The sequence below is a fragment of the Calonectris borealis genome, chromosome 14, assembly GCF_964195595.1.
Source record: "Calonectris borealis chromosome 14, bCalBor7.hap1.2, whole genome shotgun sequence".
NCBI classification, from domain to species: domain Eukaryota; kingdom Metazoa; phylum Chordata; class Aves; order Procellariiformes; family Procellariidae; genus Calonectris; species Calonectris borealis.
This window is the reverse complement of record NC_134325.1, coordinates 9744583-9767380: the sequence shown is the minus strand read 5'-3', so window position 1 is coordinate 9767380 and position 22798 is coordinate 9744583. Positions and strand designations below refer to the sequence as shown.

Here is a 22798-nt window from a genome sequence, read left to right as displayed (position 1 = left end):
GTTAAGGCCACCCCCTTTCTCGGTTATGATTGGCAAGACGGGCGGAGCCCTTCGCGGCGATTGGCGGCTCCTGGAGGGAGGTGGGGTAGGTTGCGTGAAGGGTAATAAAGTTAGTGGGGCTGCCTCGGTGCGCTTTAGACGCGGCAGCGAGTCGGCTCTCTATGGAGGTGGCGGAGGGAAGTGCTGGGCCGTTGCTGCTCCTGCTGTGGTGACTCGGAGACTCGCCCTGTCTCGCGCGCTCCCCCCTTCCCCTCCCCAGCCCCGGTCCCCGGCTCCCTTCCCCTCCCCCCCCTTCTCTTGCCTTTTCCCCTGCCCTTGGTAGCCGCCGGGACCCGGGGAAGCTGACAAGGCCTTAGGGAAGGTGAGAAATGCGGGAGTGGCGGGAGAGTGATCTGGGGCCGGGAGGGAACGGGTACTGCTGCAGCTGCCGCTTAAAATGGCGGCTGCCCGAAGTGGCCGCCATTTTCTCGTCGGCTGCTTCTCGCTTTCTTCCGCACAAAATGGCGGCCCGGGTCGATGGCCGCTTCTGCTGTCTGCTTTCGGATTATCGTGGATGCTAAGCGAAGGGGTAGAGGAGGTCGACAGCCCGCGCTAGGCGCGAAAGGGAAGCTGAGCAGAAGCGGTTGAGGTTAGAGCCGCATATTTACAGCGGGGGAGAAGGAGTCGGGTAGTGCCGTTTCGTAGCTGTGCCCTTCGGGGGATCAGATGGGCTGCAGGATCCTCATCTCCAGCTGCCATGTCTGGAGGCCCCGGGTGCCCGAGAGGTTTGCCCTTGGAGGGGGGTAGCCTCGGTATACGTAACGGACTGCGGTCTTAAGATCTTTTAGGATCCGCATTGGTGGGGGGGCAGCTGTTTGCTCTCAAGAGTCGCTGGCGAGAGGATTTTCTTTTTCTTCCGTTCACTTACTCCTGTCTCCGATCCTGATGGGAGAGCGGACTACCGAGAAGCCGTGTCTGTGGGCAGCAGCCTCGCCTCGCCCTATGTTTCCTGTTCAGGCTTGGGCAGCGAGTAAAGCGAAGGCGCTGCTTGGGCGGGGGTGGTGTTGCAGGGGGATACCGACTGCTTCCTCCCTCCCCCCCTTTCCGGGCGGAGCGGGGCGGATGCCGCGAGTGGAGGGCGCCGTTTTCTGCCGGTGGCGAAGGAGCGGAGCCCGTTCACCTCCCTCGTAGAGAACAAAGACCCGGCCGGGCTCCCGGCGGCGCCTGAGCCTGGAAACGGGCGGCGCCCGGTGGGGGAAGGGGAGGCGGCTCGGTGCGCCCGGAGCCGCCGGCTCCATGCGGCAGGGTAGCGCCTGCCTCCTGCGGGGGGCGCTCCTCCCGCAGCCCTTTTGTTCGGCGGCAGCCATGTTGGGAGCCGTTCCTCGTGCCCGCGCTGGCTCCTCCGCCTCGGCGAGCGGCCGGTGGCGGGGTGCGGAGGGCTGCCGGGGCGCGGTGGCAACGGCCGTCGCCGCCTTAATGGGGAGAGGTGCGTTCTGTTGGGCGTTTCTCAGGCTGGCTTTCCGAGGAGGTGACTGTATGCTCAGTACTATGTCTCGGAGGAGATCTCTGATGAAGCCTCAAAATGCCTGTGGGTTTTTTTACGTGGTCCCCAGGCGTTTCTATCCCCGCGATTAGCTTTCTGCGGCATGAGCAGTGCAGTGAAATTTTGTTCGCTGCTGCTGTCTTGCAAGATAAAATCTGAGGTGGGGAAGGGCGATATTTTTTTCATCACTTAGTAGCTTACTTGGCCGTTTTGACTTGGATGTAGAATATGTCCCTTTTACTATATTAAGTGTGCATTTTGTGATCTGATACTTCTCATTTTGAAACTTTACTTTGTCATGCCATAATTAATCATAATTTGTAAAGCATATCAACAAAGGATTCATTTAATTATGTTGTACTAGCAGAAAAAAACACCTTTTTATTTCTCCCTGCAAGTACTTTTGGAGGGTTGACAGGGTGAATTTGAGGCTTTTACATTCTCAGTCTGTGATTCCCTTATCTCTCCTCCCTCATTCCCCGTTGGAAAACATGGCTATGGTGATGAAATTGGCTTTTCTGTGAGTATCCTGAGTATTGCATAAGTAAGAGTTTTCTTACCTTTTATGTGGTACAGTGTTTGGGGGTACCCCTTTCTCTAACAAATGTTTGTACTTTTATTGTAAGTTAGATACTATGACTGCTAGTAAAACAACTATAATATGAACACTTGATTTGTCTTTCTAGGTTTTGTTTTTCCCCACCCCGTCAATTTAATTTTATTCTTTTGAAGATTCTTCGTTGTCAAGCCGCCAAAGTGGAGAGTGCGATTGCAGAAGGGGGTGCTTCTCGTTTCAGGTACTAGTGCCTTTTTTTTTTTTTTTTTTTTTTTTATGAACACTTGGCAGTGGAAACCGTCTTTTGAGGAGAATTTTGAATTTGACTTATGTTTATACCAAAACTGGCATGTAATTGAAAGCATAGGGGTTTTGAACTTACACAAGATTACGTGGTTGTTTTTAACAGTGCTTCTTCAGGCGGAGGAGGTGGTAGGGGTGCACCTCAGCACTATCCCAAGACTGCCAGCAACAGGTATGTCATTTTGCTCTTCGATTTAGCATGATTTTAAAGGCAGAGAAAGGTTGATGGTGAATACTGAGTTGAAAATAGAGTATCTTTAACTTGTACAAGGAATACCTACTGAGTTCATGGCATGTTAATGTCCTCCGGTCTGTGGCAAGATAGCACATAATATGTTCAAAGTGTGCGTCATGATACAGTCATATGAGGTACACAGAGTTTTTCATGCATTCCACCTCAGAAGTTTAGAGGAAGGGTTTTCTTGGGTGTCTTTTTTTTTTTAATTGTTGAGTGAATACTGTGAAATAGATGTTGCAGTGTTGGTATGGGTAAGTGCATGCTCTTAGCAAAGCTAGTAACAGATTTAGCCTAAGTAAGGCAATACTGAAAGATTAAAAGGCTAGTTCTTGAAATTGTTTGTTTCTGTTTAACAATCATGTTTTTAAAAATTTTACAGCGAGTTCCTGGGGAAAACCCCAGGGCAAAACGCTCAGAAATGGATTCCTTCACGAAGCACTAGACGAGATGACGACTCCGCAAACGACAAAGAACGACATGATGCAATCTTCAGGAAAGTAAGAGGGTAAGTTCTTTGTGACTTTTTTTTCTTTCCTTATTGTTTTCTTCAGCAATATATATCTCCAGTAAATGGGCTGGAGGAAAGGAAGACGTGTGGGTCTTGAGTTTGGGGGGTGTAGGGGGTGGGGGGCAGAGCATGTGGTGTCCTTTGGAGGGAATGAGGCAGGAACTGATAGGCCAGCAGCAGCAAACACTTGGAAAATGATTCTTGTGAGAGGATTAGTCTTTCCAATAATACTTCATATTCTAAAGATCTCTCCAAAAAATGGTTGAATGGAGAATTGCACTTTTCAGTTCTTGTCTAATAGACTTAAGAAGTAAAGGTAAACTTGGGTCTAAAATTACTTGTAGCATGCTTACAAGATGTGTAATCTGGATTTTTATTTTTGTGTGTCCCTCTTTAGCATACTAAATAAGCTTACTCCTGAAAAGTTCGACAAGCTATGCCTTGAGCTCCTCAATGTGGGTGTAGAATCTAAGCTCATCCTAAAAGGGGTCATACTGTTGGTAAGCTGGCTACATTTCTTTTAACTACAGTTTTCTTGCATGTTAAAAATAAAGAGGTTGGCTGTTTTTGATGGGATACAGAAGTAACGTGGCTAATGTGGTGTTTGATAATCCAAACGTACAGAAATACCATTCCTGCTTTTTTGTGTAAAAAGGATATACTGGGAAGGAAGTAGACTTAATGTTCTAACTTTCTGTTTTAGAAGTCTCAAGAATCTCTAAATGTGATTGGGGATTTTTTGTTTGTGGGTTTTTTTTTTTTTAATAACCTAAGATGCTAGTTAGCAGTCTTACTTCCCTGGTCCCCCTCTTCCTCTTCCTGTTCTCCTGACAAACAAGCCTAATGGCCTTGGAAATGCTACCACAGGTGACCTCTTGGTGGTACGCTGATTTAACTATCATGTCATTTTGTTTAATCTGAGATCAGATTGGCAATAATAACTTCGGTGTTCGGCTGATAAACTTAAAATTCGTCCCATTCATTGGATAAGAATTATAGAAGCTCTTTGGTAGCATAGAGTAGCTTTTTTCCTTTGCTTCAGCATTAAGACTAGTGTTAAAACAAAATCCATTATATCTGCATGTTTGATGAAATAGCAAAAAACAGTTAGATGTCCTAGATTGCATAGAGTAGTAATATTCCATTGTGCACCTTGCAACTCACTTTCCTAATAACATTTGCATCCTGCTACATGCTACCTTACTCAAAATAAATCTATTTAGATCGTAGACAAAGCCCTTGAAGAGCCCAAGTATAGCTCACTGTATGCTCAACTATGTCTGCGACTAGCAGAAGATGCACCCAACTTTGATGGCCCATCAGCAGAGAGTCATCCAGGACAGAAGCAAAGCACAGTGAGTATCTCTCTCAATCTGGAATGATAAACTTTGCTAGTATGTATAGTTGCACTGATTAGCTTAATTGTTTTCTTTGTTCTCTTTTTCTTAGACATTCAGACGCCTCCTAATATCTAAACTTCAAGATGAATTTGAAAACCGAACCAGAAATGTTGATAGTAAGCTTTAAAACCACTTTAATACAGAATTTATTTATCTTCTCTTTTCACAGCCATTTTAAACAGGCTTCTTTGTTTTCCAGTCTATGATAAGCATGATGGTCCCCTCCTCCCTGAGGAGGAGGAACAGAGAGCCATTGCCAAGATCAAGATGCTGGGGAACATCAAATTCATTGGAGAACTTGGCAAGCTTGATCTTATTCATGAATCTATCCTTCATAAGTGCATCAAAACAGTGAGTATTCAGATTGGGTGGGAGCTAAGAGCAAAATAGGACTTCTAAACTAAAAAATGTAAACGTTTGCTGCTTTAGGAATCTTGGAGCATAAAATACCACAAAAATGTTTCCTGTCAATTATCTATTCCCCACTGTTTGAAATAAACAGTCTTTTGGTGTGATTAAAAAGTAAAATTGTCTTTGTTCAAAGCCATGGGAATTGTCTCCAAGTGAAGATGTAGTTTGGCCTAGACAGAAGTACCACAGGTACTTCAAAGTACATACACTTACGAGTAATAAGTACTTCAATTAGCAATTCTTAAAAACTAATTTTCAGATCTGTTTGTCTTCAGAACAAGATGAAATATTTCTGCATGTCCCTGTGAACAAAGTTGTCACTTACTATAAATTGTCATTTATAATATGTTGAAATACCTAATTCCCCTTTAATATTTCAGCTTTTGGAAAAGAAGAAGAGAGTCCAACTCAAAGATATGGGGGAGGATTTGGAGTGCCTCTGTCAGATAATGAGGACAGTGGGACCTAGATTAGACCATGCAAAAGCCAAGGTATGTGCATATCCACTGCAGTTGTTGAACTACTAGTCATTAAACTAGTTAAATTCCATGGCTAAGACTTTAATTGCCTGAACCTTCTGTATTCAATGTTCTTTTCATAAGTACAAAACTGAGGTCTGACTTTCAGAGAGCAAGCATGCCAACTATTGCTCCTGCATCAAATCTCTTGATAGCAAAAGGAGCCAATCTTTGAAATGGTTTTAAATGTTTCCAAAATGCAGTTAGGGTCATTAGGAAGTCATAAAAGCAAGGATGTTGTTTCTCTAAATGCTGCTTGAAAAGATGTGGTGAGGAAGTCTATTCTGAACACAACTAGGTGATCTGACAGATGTATTTTGGACGTTGACTTGGCGAGTTCTGAATGCAAACTTGAAATGGTGTCATAGTAATGATAATTTCGGCAGGTTTTCATCTTTGACTCAGATGAGATGTCTTGATGCATTAGCTTTCCTTAAGCTCTACTGCCATCAAGGAGAGTGAGATGGCAGGAAAGGGCAGTCTGTTTCTGTTCTATTATTTGATCTTAGATGTCTTGAATGTGGTCACGTTTCCTGAAAACATTCAAGACATTGATAGAATTAGCCGTCATTTGTAACATCACTTTTTTCCCCCCAGTCCTTAATGGATCAGTACTTTGCCCGTATGCGCTCCTTGATGTCAAGTAAGGAATTGCCAGCAAGGATTCGTTTCCTGCTGCAGGTATGATGATAAAGTGGCTTACTGCTTCATTTTTCTCGCAAAGTTGTCTTGAATCCTGTCCTAATAATTGATTGTGTTCCCAGGATACTGTGGAGTTGAGAGAACACAACTGGGTTCCTCGCAAAGCTTTTCTTGACAATGGACCAAAGACTATCAATCAAATCCGTCAAGATGCAGTAAAAGTAAGTGTTGCATGTGAAGTCTTGTGCTTGGCTTTTGCTTAACTGTTAAAGTGAATCCTTATGCTCTTCACTCATGTCACAAAACTTATGCTGTGCACCTATGAGTAGTTCTCGCAGCAGAGTGTGACAGTAAGGGGTTAAGGGTTAAAATCGGATGGACTTCTATAGTCCCAGGCTAAAAACTTGACTTTCTCAGGGACTATTACTGCAAATTGACTAAAATTGTAATTCCTGTTTTAAAGGATCTGGGAGTTTTTATTCCTGCTCCTATGTCTCAAGGGATGAGAAGCGACTTCTTTCTGGAGGGACCGTTTATGCCACCCAGGATGAAACTTGACAGGGACCCACTTGGAGGGCTTGCTGATATGTTCGGACAAATGCCAGGTACACTGAAACTGCAAGGCTGATGTGATGACTGTGGCTGTACTGTATTGAACAAGAATTAAAATTGTCTTTTGTTTCCTCAATAATACAGGTAGCGGAATTGGTACTGGTCCAGGAGTTATTCAGGATAGATTTTCACCCACCATGGGACGCCATCGTTCAAACCAACTTTTCAATGGCCATGGGGGTCACCTCATGCCTTCTGCTCAATCCCAGTTTGGAGAACTAGGCAAATCTTTTCTGAAAAGTCAGGTAAGGAAGATGTTGTTCACAGGGTGACTTCAGCATGTTTAGAAGCTCTTCTACAGATGCGTATGTTATGGATTATAGTCTGCTTATGTTGAAAGACTTCCTCAGATTTGATTCTGATAAGAACTGATGCTCAGCTGATACAAAAATTCTAAACCACTTTTTAAATTGTGCAAGAGATGCAAGGAATACACTTTTTTTACTGCAAGAAAAGGTGCATGTGGCTTTGGTGGGTCAGAATGGTGTGTTTTATTTAAAAGATAGCCCTGTTTTTAGGGATAGATGCTACTCTCCCACCACCCCTGCTCCTTCTTTCTCCCTTCCTGGCAAATAGAATCTTTGTTCCTCTGGTCCCTCTGGTACTACTTACCATATGATGTACGCCACTCCATCATCTGCACTTCTTTCTCTATATCTCCCTTTCTGAAATAGGGGCAAAGCCAGCTCTACCATAACCAGAATCAGGGACTCTTATCCCAGCAACAAGGACAGTCGAAGGATATGCCACCTCGGTTTTCTAAGAAAGGACAGCTTAATGCAGATGAGGTACATTACATGCCTACATTACTTAAAGCCTATTCTAAATATTGCCCAATGATTATAGCAAGACGCGTTATTATGAGGACTAATGCTGGAACTCTTTCTCCTCCTCCTCCTTCTCCTTTGTCCCTTCCTCCTTCACCTTACCCCTCACTTTCCTTAGGGTATCCAGCGTCCTATGAGCAAGACTGAGATATGAGGGCAATTTCTTGGGGTGTCCCTTCCTTCCCCCACACCTCCCCAAGAACACTACTCTGACATCAGTTCCCATGCATCATATTGATAACAATACACTTAATTAAAACTTCAGAAAATCCTAAACTTTAGCAACCCTGAAGTGCTGGACCAGGCTAAATTTTTTTTTTTTTAAGAACTGGCTAATAGGCAAAATGTCAAATGCAAAGTAAATTGTATTGTTATTTTGAGTGTTAACCAGACTCATACCCTGATTTCTGAGCAATTGGTAGAGTTTTATCTTGGCTGTAAAATACATCAGCAAACATGCAACTATCTTCTTGGGTCTCTAACATACTGCATCTAAAAGGAGCAATTCCAGATCTTTATACCAACAGAACTAAATACCAGTAACTTGCAGCAAGTTGTGATTTATCAAGTCGTGCTTTTGGGGGAATTTCAGTACACATGTGGCTTAATCTGTATTTGAGTATTAACATTGTAGAAACGGAAAAGTCATGCTTCGGTGGGATCAGTTGGTGTGAGTCCATGGCTGTGTATTCTTGGTCAGAATACTTGAAACAGTTTGAGTTTTTTCTGACTTACTTGTTTACAGATTAGCCTGAGACCTGCTCAGTCTTTTCTAATGAACAAAAACCAAGTGCCAAAGCTTCAGCCCCAGATAACTATGATTCCTCCTAGTGCTCAACCACCACGCACTCAGACACCACCTTTGGGACAGGTAAATATAAAAATGACTGTATGTTTTTGGCTATACTTCAATTTCTTCATGCATGTAAAACTTAAACCACTTTATAATATGGGAAGGGAGAGAGAAGTCTTTCATTGCATGGAGCAGGATACACGAAAAGAATGCCTGAAAACCTAATTTGACTTTCATCTGCCTTTGTACATATTTAGTGTTCTTAAACACTGATATAAATGTGTACTGCAAAGAAAAAAAATTCTGGTACTGTTTTTTTCAGCCTCCTCAACTTGGTCTTAAAACAAATCCACCGCTTATACAAGAAAAACCTGCAAAGACCACCAAGAAACCACCTCCTTCTAAAGAAGAGCTACTTAAACAAACTGTAAGTATGTAATAGTGCTTCTTAAAGCCATGTATGTGCTCTTTAAAAATGAATGCTTAACTATACTTCTTTTTTTTTCCTCTAGGAAGCCGTTGTGACTGAGTATCTGAATAATGGAAATGCTAATGATGCTGTCAATACTGTGAGAGAAATGAGAGCTCCAAAACACTTCATTCCTGAGATGTTGAGCAAAGTAATCATTCAATCCCTAGATAGATCAGATGAAGACAAAGAGAAAGCAAGTACTTTGATCAGCTTGCTCAAACAGGAGGGAATAGCCACAAGTGACAACTTCATGCAGGTACTGCAATCTAATAGGCTCACAGTCCTTGTTGCTTTGCTGTTCATGATGTTTAGCTTGCGTAAAGGTAGCATGCAAATTTTTCGAAGTCCTCTTGATCTAAGTAGGTAAAAATAACGTATAAACCTGTGAGGGGCATAAGAAGGGATGAAAGGAAGACATATAGGTACAGGATTTCAGGAACTGGAAGTGGGGAACTCTTGGCAAGTGATTCAATGCAGAAATGTGAGACTCCTGTGTAGTAAGAGTATTACTGTGCACAAGAACAAAATTACTTCAGAATTTCAACTTGTTTGTTTACTGTTTGTTAGGCATTCCTGAATGTATTGGACCAGTGCCCCAAACTGGAGGTGGACATCCCATTGGTGAAATCCTACTTAGCACAGTTCGCAGCCCGTGCCATTATTTCAGAACTGGTGAGCATTTCAGAACTGGCTCAACCACTGGAAAGTGGCACCCATTTCCCTCTCTTCCTGCTTTGCCTTCAGCAGTTAGCTAAGTTACAAGATCGTGAATGGCTAACAGAATTGTTCCAACAAAGCAAAGTGAATATGCAGAAAATGTTACCAGGTAAGAGTTCCCACGTAGCTCTTATTGACACCTCATGTTAGCGTATGCAAGATGTTTTTTCCTTTAGTTTTTTACAGCAGAGTAAAATAACATACAAGGTTATTTTGATGCAATCAACTGTCATGATTCTTAAGAATGGTGTTCCCATGAACCATTGATTATAGGTTTTGATTAGCACCAGCACTTAAGTGTGTCTGTCTTATTTACTTGTCAGAAATTGACCAGAACAAGGACCGCATGCTGGAGATCTTAGAAGGGAAGGGGCTTAGCTTCTTGTTCCCGCTTCTGAAACTGGAGAAGGAACTGCTAAAGCAAATAAAATCGGATCCATCCCCTCAAGCCATCTATAAGTGGATTAAAGATAACATTTCACCCAAACTTCATGTAGATAAGGGATTTGTGAATATATTGATGACCAGGTGAGGTGCTATCTTGATACAGCTTAGGCACATGTTTTGTTAAGCTACCAATAAGTCACTAACTCTGTAAAGGCTGACATGTAGCTCTGTGCAGAAAAAAATACAGTACACGGGGAGATAAATTGTTCTGGGTGGACCTCCCATGTGTTAAACACCCATTGTATTTGAGAAGAAAAGCAAGTCTCCAAGCTTGCATCAGTGTGAAGTGTTGCTTTTGCTTGGAAAGGAGAAATCTAGACATGTGTATTCTTTTTCTCAAATGTTTCAGAGCCGTAACATAAGTAAAATTAGGATTTTTGTGGTGCAGTCAACCGCAATACTAATCCACTGTGCATGTACCAAACTGCTGATACTAAAAATACCCTCCTGCTTGTTTGTAATAGCTAACAAACTGAACTTGAGAGGACTTGTCTTACTGTTTCAGAACATGAAATCTAGCTGCTTACCAGTTTACAGAATTTACCTTCTTTTTTTTTTGTCTAGTTTCTTGCAGTATATTTCTAGTGAAGTAAACCCACCTAGTGACGAATCGGATTCTTCATCTGTTCCATCTAAAGAGCAGTTAGAGCAGGAAAAACAACTGCTTCTTTCCTTCAAGCCAGTAATGCAGAAGTTCCTCCATGACCATGTTGATCTGCAAGTGAGTGCTTTATATGCACTCCAGGTGCACTGCTACAACAATAACTTTCCAAAAGGTATGTGCATCGAGATCTTATCCAAAATTCAACTTGTGTTTGCTTGCTTGTGTCTGTGTATGGCTTTCAGGCTTGTCACTACATTTCTTAGTCAAGTAAGCTGTTCAGAAGAATTATAAAGCTGATGAAGTTTCAATTTACTTCCATAGGCATGTTACTGCGCTTCTTTGTTCATTTCTATGACATGGAGATCATTGAAGAAGAAGCCTTTTTGGCATGGAAAGAAGATATTACTCAAGAGTTTCCAGGGAAGGGCAAAGCTTTATTCCAGGTAAATTTGCTAACATTAGAGTAGAGATTTGTCTTTTGTGATCTCTGTTGCACTGGAGTGTTCAAGAACACATCCAAACAGTGTTTAAAACTTGTTAATACCTAGAAACTTCATGGAGTGTTTCACTAGGAAGGAGTGAGGCAAGATGGAACTAAATCTTTTTTCTTTACTAGAGACCTACTTTTAGTGCAAAGTGTGGCTGAAAGATCTTCAAAACGAGTTGGGGAAAAAAGCAGTGTTCTGCAGAAGTACATAGTGGGGTAATAATTCCTGCTACCTTAAACCAATTTTATGTAACTGCAGGTAAACCAATGGCTAACCTGGCTGGAAACTGCTGAAGAAGAAGAATCTGAAGAAGAAGCTGACTAAAGAACCAGCCAAAGCCTTAAATCGTGCAAACATACTGTTGCTATGATGTAACTGCATTTGACCTAACCACTGCGAAAATTCATTCCGCTGTAATGTTTCACAATATTTAAAGCAGAAGTATGTCAATAGGGTATCTTCTGCGAAAGGTTTTTGTAGTATGTCTTAATAGTCTACAATAAAAATATTTTAGAGTATCTTTAATGTTTAGATAACAGTGTATTAGCAGCATGCAATAATTACATCATAAGTTCTCGAGCAGAAGCAGTCTGTTGCAAGGGTCTTCTTTGCTGCCAGTTATCATAGGCTGTTTTTAAGTTAGAAAACTGAATAGCAACACTGAATACTGTAGAAATGCACTTTGCTCAGTGTAATACTTGAGTTGTTGCAATATTTGATTATCCATTTGGTTGTTACAGAGAATCCTTAACTGTAATCGATGGTTGTTGCCGTAATAGTATATTGCCTGTATTTCTACCTCTAGTAATGGGCTTTATGTGCTAGGTTTTAATATCCTTGAGCCTGGGCAAGTGCACAAGTCTTTTTAAAAGAAACAGTTTACTTGCACAAAAACTGATCAGCTGAAGAGATGGTTTAATGCCCTTTGGAAGAGGTTTTTGTGGGTGTGAAACATGACATGGTGAGAAATTTGAATTGGTCCCTCTATTATAGTACTGAAATTAAGTCTACTTAATTTATCAAGACATGTTCATGCCCTGATTTTATATACTTGTATCTATCAATAAACATTGTGATACTTGACTTGTTTCTGAATGTCTCCCAGTAGAAAAACTTGGACGGACATCTAGTTTACTTACGGAAGGAAACATCAGTGGGAGTTGACTTAGATTGGGACCACCTTAAGATTCTTTTTCTAGTAATTGTCTTAACATACAAATGAATTCTAAATATGGTCACAGACAAGATTAGACACTACAGACTTGCTGTGATGGGAGGAAAATAAATTCTGCTCAAGAAATGGTAGGAGTTTGCCTTGTGGTCCAATGTATGCTTTATCAGTGAAGATGTGCTTTTTAACTTCCTAATGCTTTGAACTTTCCCCAGGTCACATGCATGTTTTCTAATCAAGTAGCACTGACTATTAGCTGCCTGTTTCTTAAATTGGCAAAAAACCCCCACAAAACAGTTTCATGATGTTGCATTGTACAGGCTTGAAATGTCATCTATTAAATACTCAAAACACCTTACTTCCTAGAACCTTGTCCCTAGTGAAGTTTTTTTTTCCTCGTTTATACTCAGACTTTCACAGTTGAAAGGTGATATATTTGTAATGGTAAAACAGTAGTTGGCCAGTGCTGGAAGTGCTTTAGGCTAGTCTTCTGCATCATGGGAGATGAAAAAGCGGAGCACAAGAAAACTAGAGATGGTGAAAGGGCCTGCTCTGAGGGGAGGCATAGTTTGCATTTATGCACCTTCAAGTGCTGTGACTGAGAGAGTGGGTCTGGTCCTTTCATTTTGCTGGTGATTTGCTGTGAAAGGCAGGCTTCCTACCCGACCTAACCTACGGTTACAGGTAGTGGCCTCTTGTATACTTGTAACTTAGATTCCTTCAGTGAGTTTCTTCAGATGCCTCAGTAACTTGCTGTACAATGTATAGCCCAGTAAATCAAGGTACTGTGCTTCTGTAAACCAAGTAACATTCATAAAAAGTATTTAACAACCTGAATTGCGAACAAAAATTCCATGATACTTAAACGCTCTCTCTGCATTTCAGAAATGTGACATATTTAGCAGTAAATAGGAGAGCAGGATATTTCTGTGGATTCTAGTTCAATTAAGAGAAAAAGGAAAGCACCAACTACACTTAAGCGGCTTGAGGGCAGGAGCTGGCTGCTTTTGATGTAGCTGCAACTTCTGTGTAACAGTGGCTAGCAGTGACATCATGGGGCCTCCAAAAAAGTTGTTAATGGTATGTTGTCCTCCCAATCATAACACAGAGTAATCTTCAGTTTATGAAAGCATTTCCTTTCCTAGCTGTAGAGGAATGTAATCAATGCTAGATCTACAGGGGCTGCGGGGTTTACCCCTCACTTCATTTCCATTCTTGGGTAGATAAAGATGCTTCTCAAGTGGATGTCCTGTATACTCATCAAGGTTGTGCAGTTAAATACCCCTACTGGGACAGAGGAACATAAATACAGTTTCAAGGTTCATTTGCTCCTAACTAATTCCAAATTCTGCTGTTTCAGAATTGCAGTTCTAGTTTTGAGTATAGCAAGATGCAGTGTAATGAAATTCAGCATTGTTTCAGTAATAGGGTTGTGTTTCTCTAAGTCTGTTGTTAGTTTCCCTTGTGTTTAAACTTTGCTGTTACAGCTGATAGGTTTAGTGGTGCATGACACTATAATAGTACTTTTTGTGTACTTCAGTTACATGTTACTAGATACACAATGGTACCTCATTCCCATGTGCTGCAAAGCTGAAGAGAGCGAGGAACCACAAGTCACGAAAGAACAATCCTAACTAGTAATTTCCAACTAAATTTACTGTAGAGGTGAGAGAAAAGGGCAATAATAGAAGAAGGAGGTGCAAGTAAAAACAATTCCCAGTCAAAACTTCAGGAGAATAGAACCAAAACCTGCAACTACCTTTTTTTTTTGCCAAAGTTTTGGAGAATGTTAAGCTGGCAGCTGTAGATTGTTTGAATGGCATAACTAAGCCTTGTATTCTTGCCCAGTCTAAAATGTAATTACTATGATCTTACGTACTTGTGCATGGAGGCTTTACTGCTTGACTTGTTTGTAACTAGTCACTGAGTTAGGAACTCCGTTAGGGAAGAGTAAAACTAGGAACCATGACCAAAAATGTGAAATAGAACATACGCAGTAGAAAATGCCACTAAACTGTAGAGTTACTCTCCATCATGAGACACTGGCAAAATTTACATGCAGTTAGCATGAACAGATCGGGCTTCTTAAAAACTGGTATAAAAATGGCTCTTAAAACTGCAGTGTATACATCAAAATGGTATTTCCATAGATAAGGAAAGGGAGCATCTTAACTTGATCTTCAGCTACTTGTTAAGTTTTTAGTGCTCGACTGCAGTGCTTGTGACTAAGTCGATCTGGAAAAGGGTTTGGATGTTCAGTTGGTCTAACTTTCGTGTGGCTTTTAACTATGAGTTGCATTGTACTTTAAATGTAAATAGAGCGTACTCCATTTGAAATAGTGAAGTCAGTCAAAATTAAACCAATATAACTGATCAATGATAACTGTTTTTATTATTAATTTTGTTAAATGTTAGGTATAACATGCACTCACAGGAAGATTGGAAAAAATTGCGTATTAAACACATTTCATACCTGTTACAGTCATGAAGTTTACCTTCTGAAACGCTGAACTAGGTTGCAGTTGCCATTCAGGAAACTTCACTTCCGTGTGTCAGAGTTGCCTGGTGTACTTGGCAGCAAAGTGCTGAAAAGCGTGTCCGTTTAAATGAGTCAATCCATATCAGACTAAAAGGTTCCTGCAAGAGGAGTTAGGGGTTGGTTATTGAAAATGAGCAGTCGCTGTGAATTCTCACCTTTTCCAAGAAATAAGCGTAATAGTTGGACTGCTGTAGTGTTTATACCAGTAGACTAGATTTCTTTTTCAAGCTGCAACTGTCCGTGGTGCTTAGTTAGGTTAAATTTAGATATTTCAGGAAAGTGTTCTGATCAAAGTTTCCAAGAGTCAAAACATCTTCGTAACTGCACAGGCATCATTTTTCTTGGGGAAAATTGCAGGAAGAGGCCTTACGGGGTTGCAGGGGGAGGAGCTTGGGTACAGAACAAAATTTTTGTGAGTGTGACTTAGGTGACCTGCTTTTAGCAGATGGAAGCTTCCACCTGAATGCTATTTGGAGTTGGAGTTGTTTTCCAGAGCTGTGAATGAATCCAAACGATGATGAGATACTTCAGCACAGTCTTTAATAATAGTTGCTGTAAATTTTTAGAATGCATCTGAAACGTGAGTTATCATAGCTTATGTTGCAATCTGGGCTAGCAGTGGCAGTGACTGATAAAAAATGAGATTATTGCTCGTTCATACTTACTCTCTAAAATCAGTTACCAGAGAGCTGGTGCAGCACACTGAAGGGGAGAGCTTACTCTCATACCTGGAGAAACCTACATTTATCAGCTGTTGCTTGCTACAGTGCTTACTTCAAATACGGCTCATCAAAGGTCTTAACTGTGGCAAACAGAAGTACGTTGGCGTGTCCTTGTCCTGTGTGCAAAGGGTTTGGAGTATGGGGCACTGCCGATGTCACAAGTATTCCCTTAACCTAGAAGAAATCAGGAGGGAGGAGGTTGATACTTTGAAAGTTGATGTGTTCTCTCCTGTTCCACCTCACCCCCTTTAGGGTGGGGAACTGATGTGGGGCTATTACAGGAGTTACCTGCAACTGATCTGCGCCTGGTCAAGGTTAGCAGCTGAAGGGCTGGGTGGGGCACAGTACCACACTGAACTAGGGAAGCAAGGGTGATAATGAGGTGTGTTTGGGAGAGAATAAAGCAGCAATAAATGCTTTGCACCCTCCTGGAAGGAGGGGGCAGGCTACAGAAGAAAAGGAGGGTGGTGATGTATGCCACCTTATGTTGAAATAATACAGAATTGCTGAGACGTAAGTACACGTGGTTAAAACAGGGCCTGGGCTCAAATATTTTTGGAATATTCTCACCGTGTGAAACCCATATGTTAGTTCTGAAGACAAGTTGATTAAGTAATTATTTGCATTGAATACAAACCAGTTTTGAAGCCAGTGACTTCATACAATTATAATTTGAACTAATATGGAAAATGGAAATCAGAACGTGAGACTAGTGGCAGAATGTGTCAGGATGTCACACAAAGATACTCAATTATCAAATGCACTTGTGTAAAGCTACTTTTTCCCTCACCTCACATAAATTGCCGTATCTTGTAACTTTATCATTTCTGCTTTTTATCTTGAATGATGTTGGCCAGAGACTGGAAGTATTGAGCAGTTGTCTTGCCTTTACAGGCAGATATGGTCTCAGTTCAGGGGGGCAAAGTCTGCTTACAGGCACATCTATAAATTGGTACAGTTACTCATATGTTGTGTCTTCAAAAGCAAAATAGAAATAACCATATGCAGCTGAGACTTAAGCTGCTCACTGTAAAGGAAGAATTGTACAGCAGAGCTATCGTTGCGGATAATGGGGTTTAACAGAACTAGTAATAGTAATTTAAAGGAGACTATATCAATATGGCTTTGAGATTTCTGCAGAGTTCTGCATCTGCTTCCAGAACAACCAAGGCAAGATCTCCACAGAAGGCTTGCCATTGCTTCAAAAGTAGCTGCATGGAAGACCTTTGCTATCAAGTAAGATACAGAGCAGTTACAGTATCCCCCTGGATCCACTCCCATCCAGGTATTGCAGAATAAGCTTCACTTCTAAATGCCCCAGAATTCTCTGGAACAAAATCAGGCCTTTACCTCTGAGGTTGGGGGACTGAGTAAGATTCTTTAGGTGGAAGGAGTTTCTTGAATGGGATGGCTTTTAATGTGGTGATGTTAAAGTGATACAGGCTCATCTGGATTCATTTTCTAGAGCCCAGATCCATTTCCTCTAACAGAATCCATACAGCTGGTAGTTGGAGACTAGTGAAATGTTATTTTTAATGAGTTGACTGAGCAGCCATGACAACAGAGTTACACTTGGCATAAACACATGGCTGGAGTGAGGAAAGCAACTATCTGAGTGGGATTTTTATCTTCAAATATTTTGAAGTTTATAACAACGTACATCTTACATTTAGTTTTTGTTTATGTCGGCAGTGAAAGTGCTTGGAGGATCTGATGTGTGAAGTATTCCCAGAATTTTATTATCTGAGAAGCTATGCAAAACACTTAAGCTTGTGAAAGAAAAAGGGATCTTTAACTGGTTTGATAAAGTGTGTGGAGGATATAGAATTTGTTCTGTTACAAAATAGATGTTCTTTTTGGTAGGACAAAGTGAAATTTGAGAAATGAAGGGTAAGTTACCAGGAACGTTAAAATTAAAATTGAAATACAGGTGAAGGTTTGATTTGCATTTATGTGGTGATTTTGTTTAACCCTTTAAGGAATGATTGCATATTCTTTCAGACTTCATAGACAGTTGAAGATTTAATCGCTTTAGAGCATAGAATACTGGGTGACTGGCTTTCCTCAGGAATCTTGCAGATTTAAATTAAATATTCAAAATAATACTAAAGTACACCAAAGTTAGAGTTCACTGTGGTAGAGGCTTTGTTTCTGCTGTCAGCCAGGGCTAGTACTGTCATCTGCATCCACTCAGGGACCCATGCTATGATCAGATACTTGAAAATATATTTAATTGGAATTGGTCTCTTAACATTTTTCCTATACATTAGTCAAATTATGAACCCGAAGTCTAATACACTTTTGTGTTGGGAATTTACATTCTGAGGAAATGAACTTCGCAGATTCCAGTGATACTACACTGCCATTATGATTCAGCAATAAGGTGACATCATACAAATACAAGTCTGGAGAACCAGTTCACAGCTGCTCCTTTACAAAACAGTTCCTCTCCACAGCAAAGTAATAAACAAGGCGCCAAGCATGCGCGTTAGGCCATCTCTGCATTCCTCTGAGCCAGATGCATAGAGCAAGGGAAATACTTAAGGCCTTGTTTTTTTCTATGTGTATATATACATACACATATGTGTATTTTGTATATATATGTACATTATATATATGTATACGTATATTACATATATCCCCATTTATTTGTATTCCTTTTGTTCCTCTTAGACAAATGCCATTCAGTGACTCAATTATTTTAAGCTTACATTGCTTGCTGAGTTAATATTTCAGATTCTGTTTAATAGTAGAAGCATGAATACTAATCCCCCTTCCCACTATCGACACCACAAAACAACAGGAACTCGGGTACAGCGGACATTTTAACCTTAAGTATTCTCAAAACTCGTAGTGCAGTGAGCTAATCTGAGAAGTATAGGACTGTCTCAATTTCATACAAAGAAAACTGTTCTGAAGAAGAGCCCTAGCCAGACTTCTGGAGGAAGTGCCAAGCGTGACAAAGGAACAAGAGCTAGGGTAGGTGTACTGCACTTTTATTTTTCACTTCCGGCTTTGTAAAAGCTTGATCAGAGGTGTGTCTGCTTTCAGGAGGACATAGATAGCTGATTATTCGCTAAATCAATACATCGGTTTCATTTCCTGCTCCAGTGGACATTTCCGTGGTGACCTGCAGTTTCCCATAGTTTTCCGTCTATAGAATTGATGTCATGAGAGCACCAACTCGATTAACTTTCAAGACCATGAAGTATTTAGATATGATGCAGGGCCATTCATAAATTCAATTAGATAAATAGCTCAGTAGATTTACAATGTTGGTAGAGGTCGTAATGCGATAAAAGCCAAAAAAACCCCACCCCTCCCTCTGCATTTTGGCACATGCCTTCAGTAGGTTAAACCTGTGGAGGCCCACTGAAATCAGTAGGAGTATACTGATCGTAGCAGTCCAGCGGCTGGAATCTCTCTGATAAAATACATCAGTAGTATAAACCACATTAAAGGATGTGTTATTTTATCAGCTATCCTTACTGAATTCTTGCCAGTGCAAATTCCATAGTAATCATAAAGGACTGAAAAAGAACTCAATGCAGGAAGTGGGCCAACATGCAAAATTTAATATTTTACATATTCTCCTAGAAGACTCTGCAGACTTAATCTGGTTTTATAAGAGGAAATTTCATTGAGTTAAACTCTTCCTTTCCCCTTTCGCTTTTATAAACAGACTGCTCCTCAGTCAAACAATATAAATTCAGGTAATACTGTTATTTCTGACATCATATGAGCTTTGGATTTCATCTTAAAATAAGAAACATTCAAGATAATAAAGATTGAATTGAATCCTGGTAATCCACCTATTATCTGTGCAGTAAAATACATAACCAGCCCCTGAGAAATTGGATACTACATCCTGGAAACGCTTACTAGAAGCATAGGCTTTTCCATAGAACCTAGCGCATGCATTAGAACAGCTCAGTCTTGCACATACGTCAGCCTGAGACCTCTGTGAAACCAGTACATGCACCCATAGAGTCCCCCACTCGCTGCAACACTATAGAGTTGGGTAAGAAAGTGATAGTTCTACACTGTACTGTCTTTGCATACTCATTGCAACACTTCTGAGAGTTCCATCTTGATTTCTCAGACACTAATTCGCTAGATACTTTCACAGATGCACAAGAAGTAATTCTTAAGTTAAGCTGACACTATGAAAAAAAAGCTCGGTGTTGACATTTGCTGAAATAGCAGACCTAAACCACAATTTGGAAAAAACCCTAAATGTAACCAAAAAAATCTCATGAAAGCCAAAATATGAAGGGAACCGGTAGATGCATACCAACTGTATGCAACCCTGTTCTTGGAAATCTCCCTTTAAGTTTTAGAGTGTGATCAAGGCTCGTGTAAACTTGATCCTTCCCAATTGTTGTTGGGGGGAAGGAGAGAGGTAAATTACATCCAAAATTAGGAACTAATTCAAATGAATAACGAAGATAATTTCTGAGCTACTGTTTTTCTGGGTAGGATTCTTCTTACTTAAATTTAACCATCCAAATGTTGAGCGTCTAGACATCTATACACTCCTTAGGCAACAGAGAGAAACAGGTTCCTCAGAAAGAGGTTCATACCACCTACCTTTATTTTCTTAGGATAGGATGATTTGCCCTCTGGGGATGCCAGTCCACGAGCCTCCACGGGCCTGGGCAAGGCGTCTAGACTGCTAATTTTTAGATGTCTGAAGATAAATGAAATTCATCTAAATCACCTGGCCATATAACACTGAAGTAAAATTTGCCATAATTCCGTATTAACACATAATTGCACTGTACACAACTTGTGTGCTGTCCCAGTGCTCTGCCATCATTAGGCACATCCATGTTCTGACACCTGCTGAAGGCATAGCACAACTGTCCCTGAAAAGCTTAAGCATTAATAGGTGCCTGTTGGTTCATCAAAACTAAGTTTTAAAAAATACATTTATTGTGTTTTGATAGGACAAAATAAAATGCTAGAACATAACAGGAAACGTTTCGATGTAACGCTTTACAAACTGTATTGGTGGAACCAGCTAAAACTCCTGTTTCTAGCAGTGTTCTAGAAATGCAAATGTCTAGATCTCTAGAATTGTTGGAAGTTCAAATTGTTTGAGTTAGTCCATTTGGCTAATATACAGAAGTTATCATTTGCATTAAAGTTTGTGCCCTGGAAAACCTAAGACCCACTCTGCAGACTAGCTGGAAACACTGAGACTTCCATACTTTGGCAATCTCCACCAATTTTCAATTACTTCCATTATTAAAAAATTAGACCTTATTTCCTGTTTAAATGAAGTTATCTTCAACTTTTAGTCACTGAATCTTGTCTTGATTTTGTTGGTAGAGGAAAACTTGGGAATCTGATCCAACCCTAAATTTCTCTTCTTTTTTCTGATCACAGTTTTGACAAGCCTTTTGGTGAAGAAATTTTCCCTAATGTCCAATCTAAACCTCCCCTGCTGCAACTTGAGGCCATTTCCTCTCGTCCTATCGCTAGTTACTTGGGAGAAGAGACCCACCCCCACCTCGCTACAACCTCCTTTCAGGTAGTTGAGAGCGCGATGAGGTCTCTCCTCAGCCTCCTCTCCTCCAGACTAAACAACCCCAGTTCCCTCAGCTGCTCCTCATAAGACTTGTGCTCCAGGCCCTTCACCAGCTTCGTTGCCCTCCTCTGGACACGCTCCAGCACCTCCATGTCCTTCTTGCAGTGAGGGACCCAAAACTGAACACAGGATTCGAGGTGCGGCCTCACCAGTGCCGAGTACAGGGGCACGATCACCTCCCTGCTCCTGCTGGCCACACTATTTCTGATACAGGCCAGGATGCCGTTGGGCGCCTTGGCCACCTGGGCACGCTGCCGGCTCATGTTCAGCCGGCTGTCAACCAGCACCCCCAGGTCCTTTTCCTCTGGGCAGCTTTCCAGCCACTCTTCCCCAAGCCTGTAGCGTTGCATGGGGTGGTTGTGGCCCAAGTGCAGGACCCGGCACTTGGCCTTGTTGAACCTCATACAGTTGGCCTCGGCCCATCGATCCAGGTCCAGGTCCCTCTGCAGAGCCTTCCTACCCTCCAGCAGATCAACACTCCCGCCCAACTTGGTGTTGTCTGCATGTCTCTTGACACTGTCTCTTGACATTGCTGCTCCTGCTCGTGAGCTTCTGCCCAGGATTTCTCTGCCTCTGCTAGAGCCGGAGATGCTTCCACTAAGCATGAAACACCAATCTGCTTTCTGCTGGGAAGCATATAGCTTCGGCCTCAGCTGTCAAAGGTCTAAAAGATGAGATGAACATTTCTATAACCCAGCCTCAAAAAGAAATTTTCTAGACAGTTGTTTAGTTGGGTAGCTTCTTCAAGAAATTCTGCAAGAAACATCTAAGCTGAAACACATCTGCAATGTCCCCTACTGTCAGGGAATGAGGGTTACTCAGGTATGACTGGAACCCTTTGTACTAGCTACCTCTGAAGTGTTCAGAGCACTACAGGTGCCAATACCAGAGGAACTGGAACCTTGCAAGTCTTAGTTACCTGAGGCACCAGATAAGTATGCTTCAGGCACCAGGGAAGATAGAGGAGACAACTAGTTAGATAACTAATCTCAATAAGAGAAGATACTTTTCTCTTTTCCCTATACTAGAAAAGCTAACTACAGCATGGTAATTCTGTTAGAGTAAGTCAGCTGTCAGTCTTCCAGTGATTTACAAGCTGCTCATTTATACTCATCTGGGTTGTGGAGGGTTTTTTTGTGGGTTTTTGGTTCCAAATCTCTCTCCCTCCCCCCCCCAATTGGTTTGTGGGTTTTTGTTGGTGGTTTTTTGTTTGTTTGTTTACATTTTTTAAACAAACAGTCATGGGAAGTTTCCACAAACAAAATAAATGTGATTATTTGGCAATCTCAATGATTGTGCAACTACAACCACAGCCTATGCTGAAGCTTTCCAGAAGATACTGATTAATTGGCTACAGAAAGTACTCTGTAAAAACAAAGCAGCTTCGTAGCAGTTTACTTCAGACAGGAATTGAATCAAGACAGGCCTGGCCCAAAACCTAGCTCTTCAGTGTGGAGATCAACAGTGAAGATTTGCTTTTAGCAACAAAGGTTTAATTCTGTAAGACAATTCTGGCCCTGATTTGTTTCCAAGTCATACTCTTGGCCAGGACTTCAAGCTTTCTAATAGTGAAATTATGTGTTTATATTCTTCTGTTTTTAAATTAAACCATTCAAAACCAAAACCAGATCATTTTCACTAGCCTTTCTACTATGAAGGAGGAGATAGAGGCTGTTGTACATGTTGGAGATAGTATCCTATTATTAATCAAGCAA

General features: G+C 41.3%; 1 protein-coding gene and 1 non-coding gene across 6 annotated transcripts; both read left to right on the top strand.

The window, feature by feature from the left end:
* Positions 1 to 67: 67 nt before the first annotated feature.
* EIF4G2 (eukaryotic translation initiation factor 4 gamma 2) lies at positions 68 to 12141 on the top strand. 5 transcript variants are annotated; one of them, XM_075163166.1, is made up of 22 exons: positions 93 to 361; positions 2255 to 2319; positions 2488 to 2553; positions 2999 to 3124; positions 3525 to 3627; positions 4351 to 4482; positions 4577 to 4643; positions 4727 to 4878; positions 5319 to 5429; positions 6054 to 6137; positions 6221 to 6319; positions 6562 to 6703; positions 6795 to 6955; positions 7385 to 7498; positions 8283 to 8408; positions 8653 to 8757; positions 8843 to 9058; positions 9370 to 9628; positions 9843 to 10047; positions 10531 to 10742; positions 10892 to 11013; positions 11317 to 12141. In XM_075163166.1, the coding sequence occupies exons 8-22, from the start codon at positions 4795 to 4797 to the stop codon at positions 11380 to 11382; spliced, it is 2106 nt and encodes a 701-aa protein (XP_075019267.1). In that variant the 5' UTR covers positions 93 to 361; positions 2255 to 2319; positions 2488 to 2553; positions 2999 to 3124; positions 3525 to 3627; positions 4351 to 4482; positions 4577 to 4643; positions 4727 to 4794; the 3' UTR covers positions 11383 to 12141. The 5 variants fall into 5 exon arrangements, with proteins under 5 accessions (XP_075019269.1, XP_075019267.1, XP_075019265.1 ...); XM_075163164.1 differs by having other exon boundaries at positions 2209 to 2319; XM_075163165.1 differs by lacking the exon at positions 93 to 361 and adding an exon at positions 528 to 628 and having other exon boundaries at positions 2209 to 2319.
* On the top strand, positions 7540 to 7697 carry LOC142088471 (small nucleolar RNA SNORD97). Its single transcript, XR_012675852.1, has one exon. It is a non-coding gene; the product is annotated as a small nucleolar RNA SNORD97 (small nucleolar RNA).
* Positions 12142 to 22798: the final 10657 nt, after the last annotated feature.

What these genes read in the sequence shown, in the direction of transcription:
- EIF4G2 (XM_075163166.1), top strand. Translation starts at nt 4,795, where the DNA reads ATGCTGGGGAACATCAAATTCATTGGAGAACTTGGCAAGCTTGATCTT. An exon ending in TCCGTCAAGATGCAGTAAAA is followed by an intron (nt 6,320 to 6,561) that starts GTAAGTGTTGCA and finishes CCTGTTTTAAAG; the next exon opens with GATCTGGGAGTTTTTATTCC. An exon ending in AGACACCACCTTTGGGACAG is followed by an intron (nt 8,409 to 8,652) that starts GTAAATATAAAA and finishes TGTTTTTTTCAG; the next exon opens with CCTCCTCAACTTGGTCTTAA.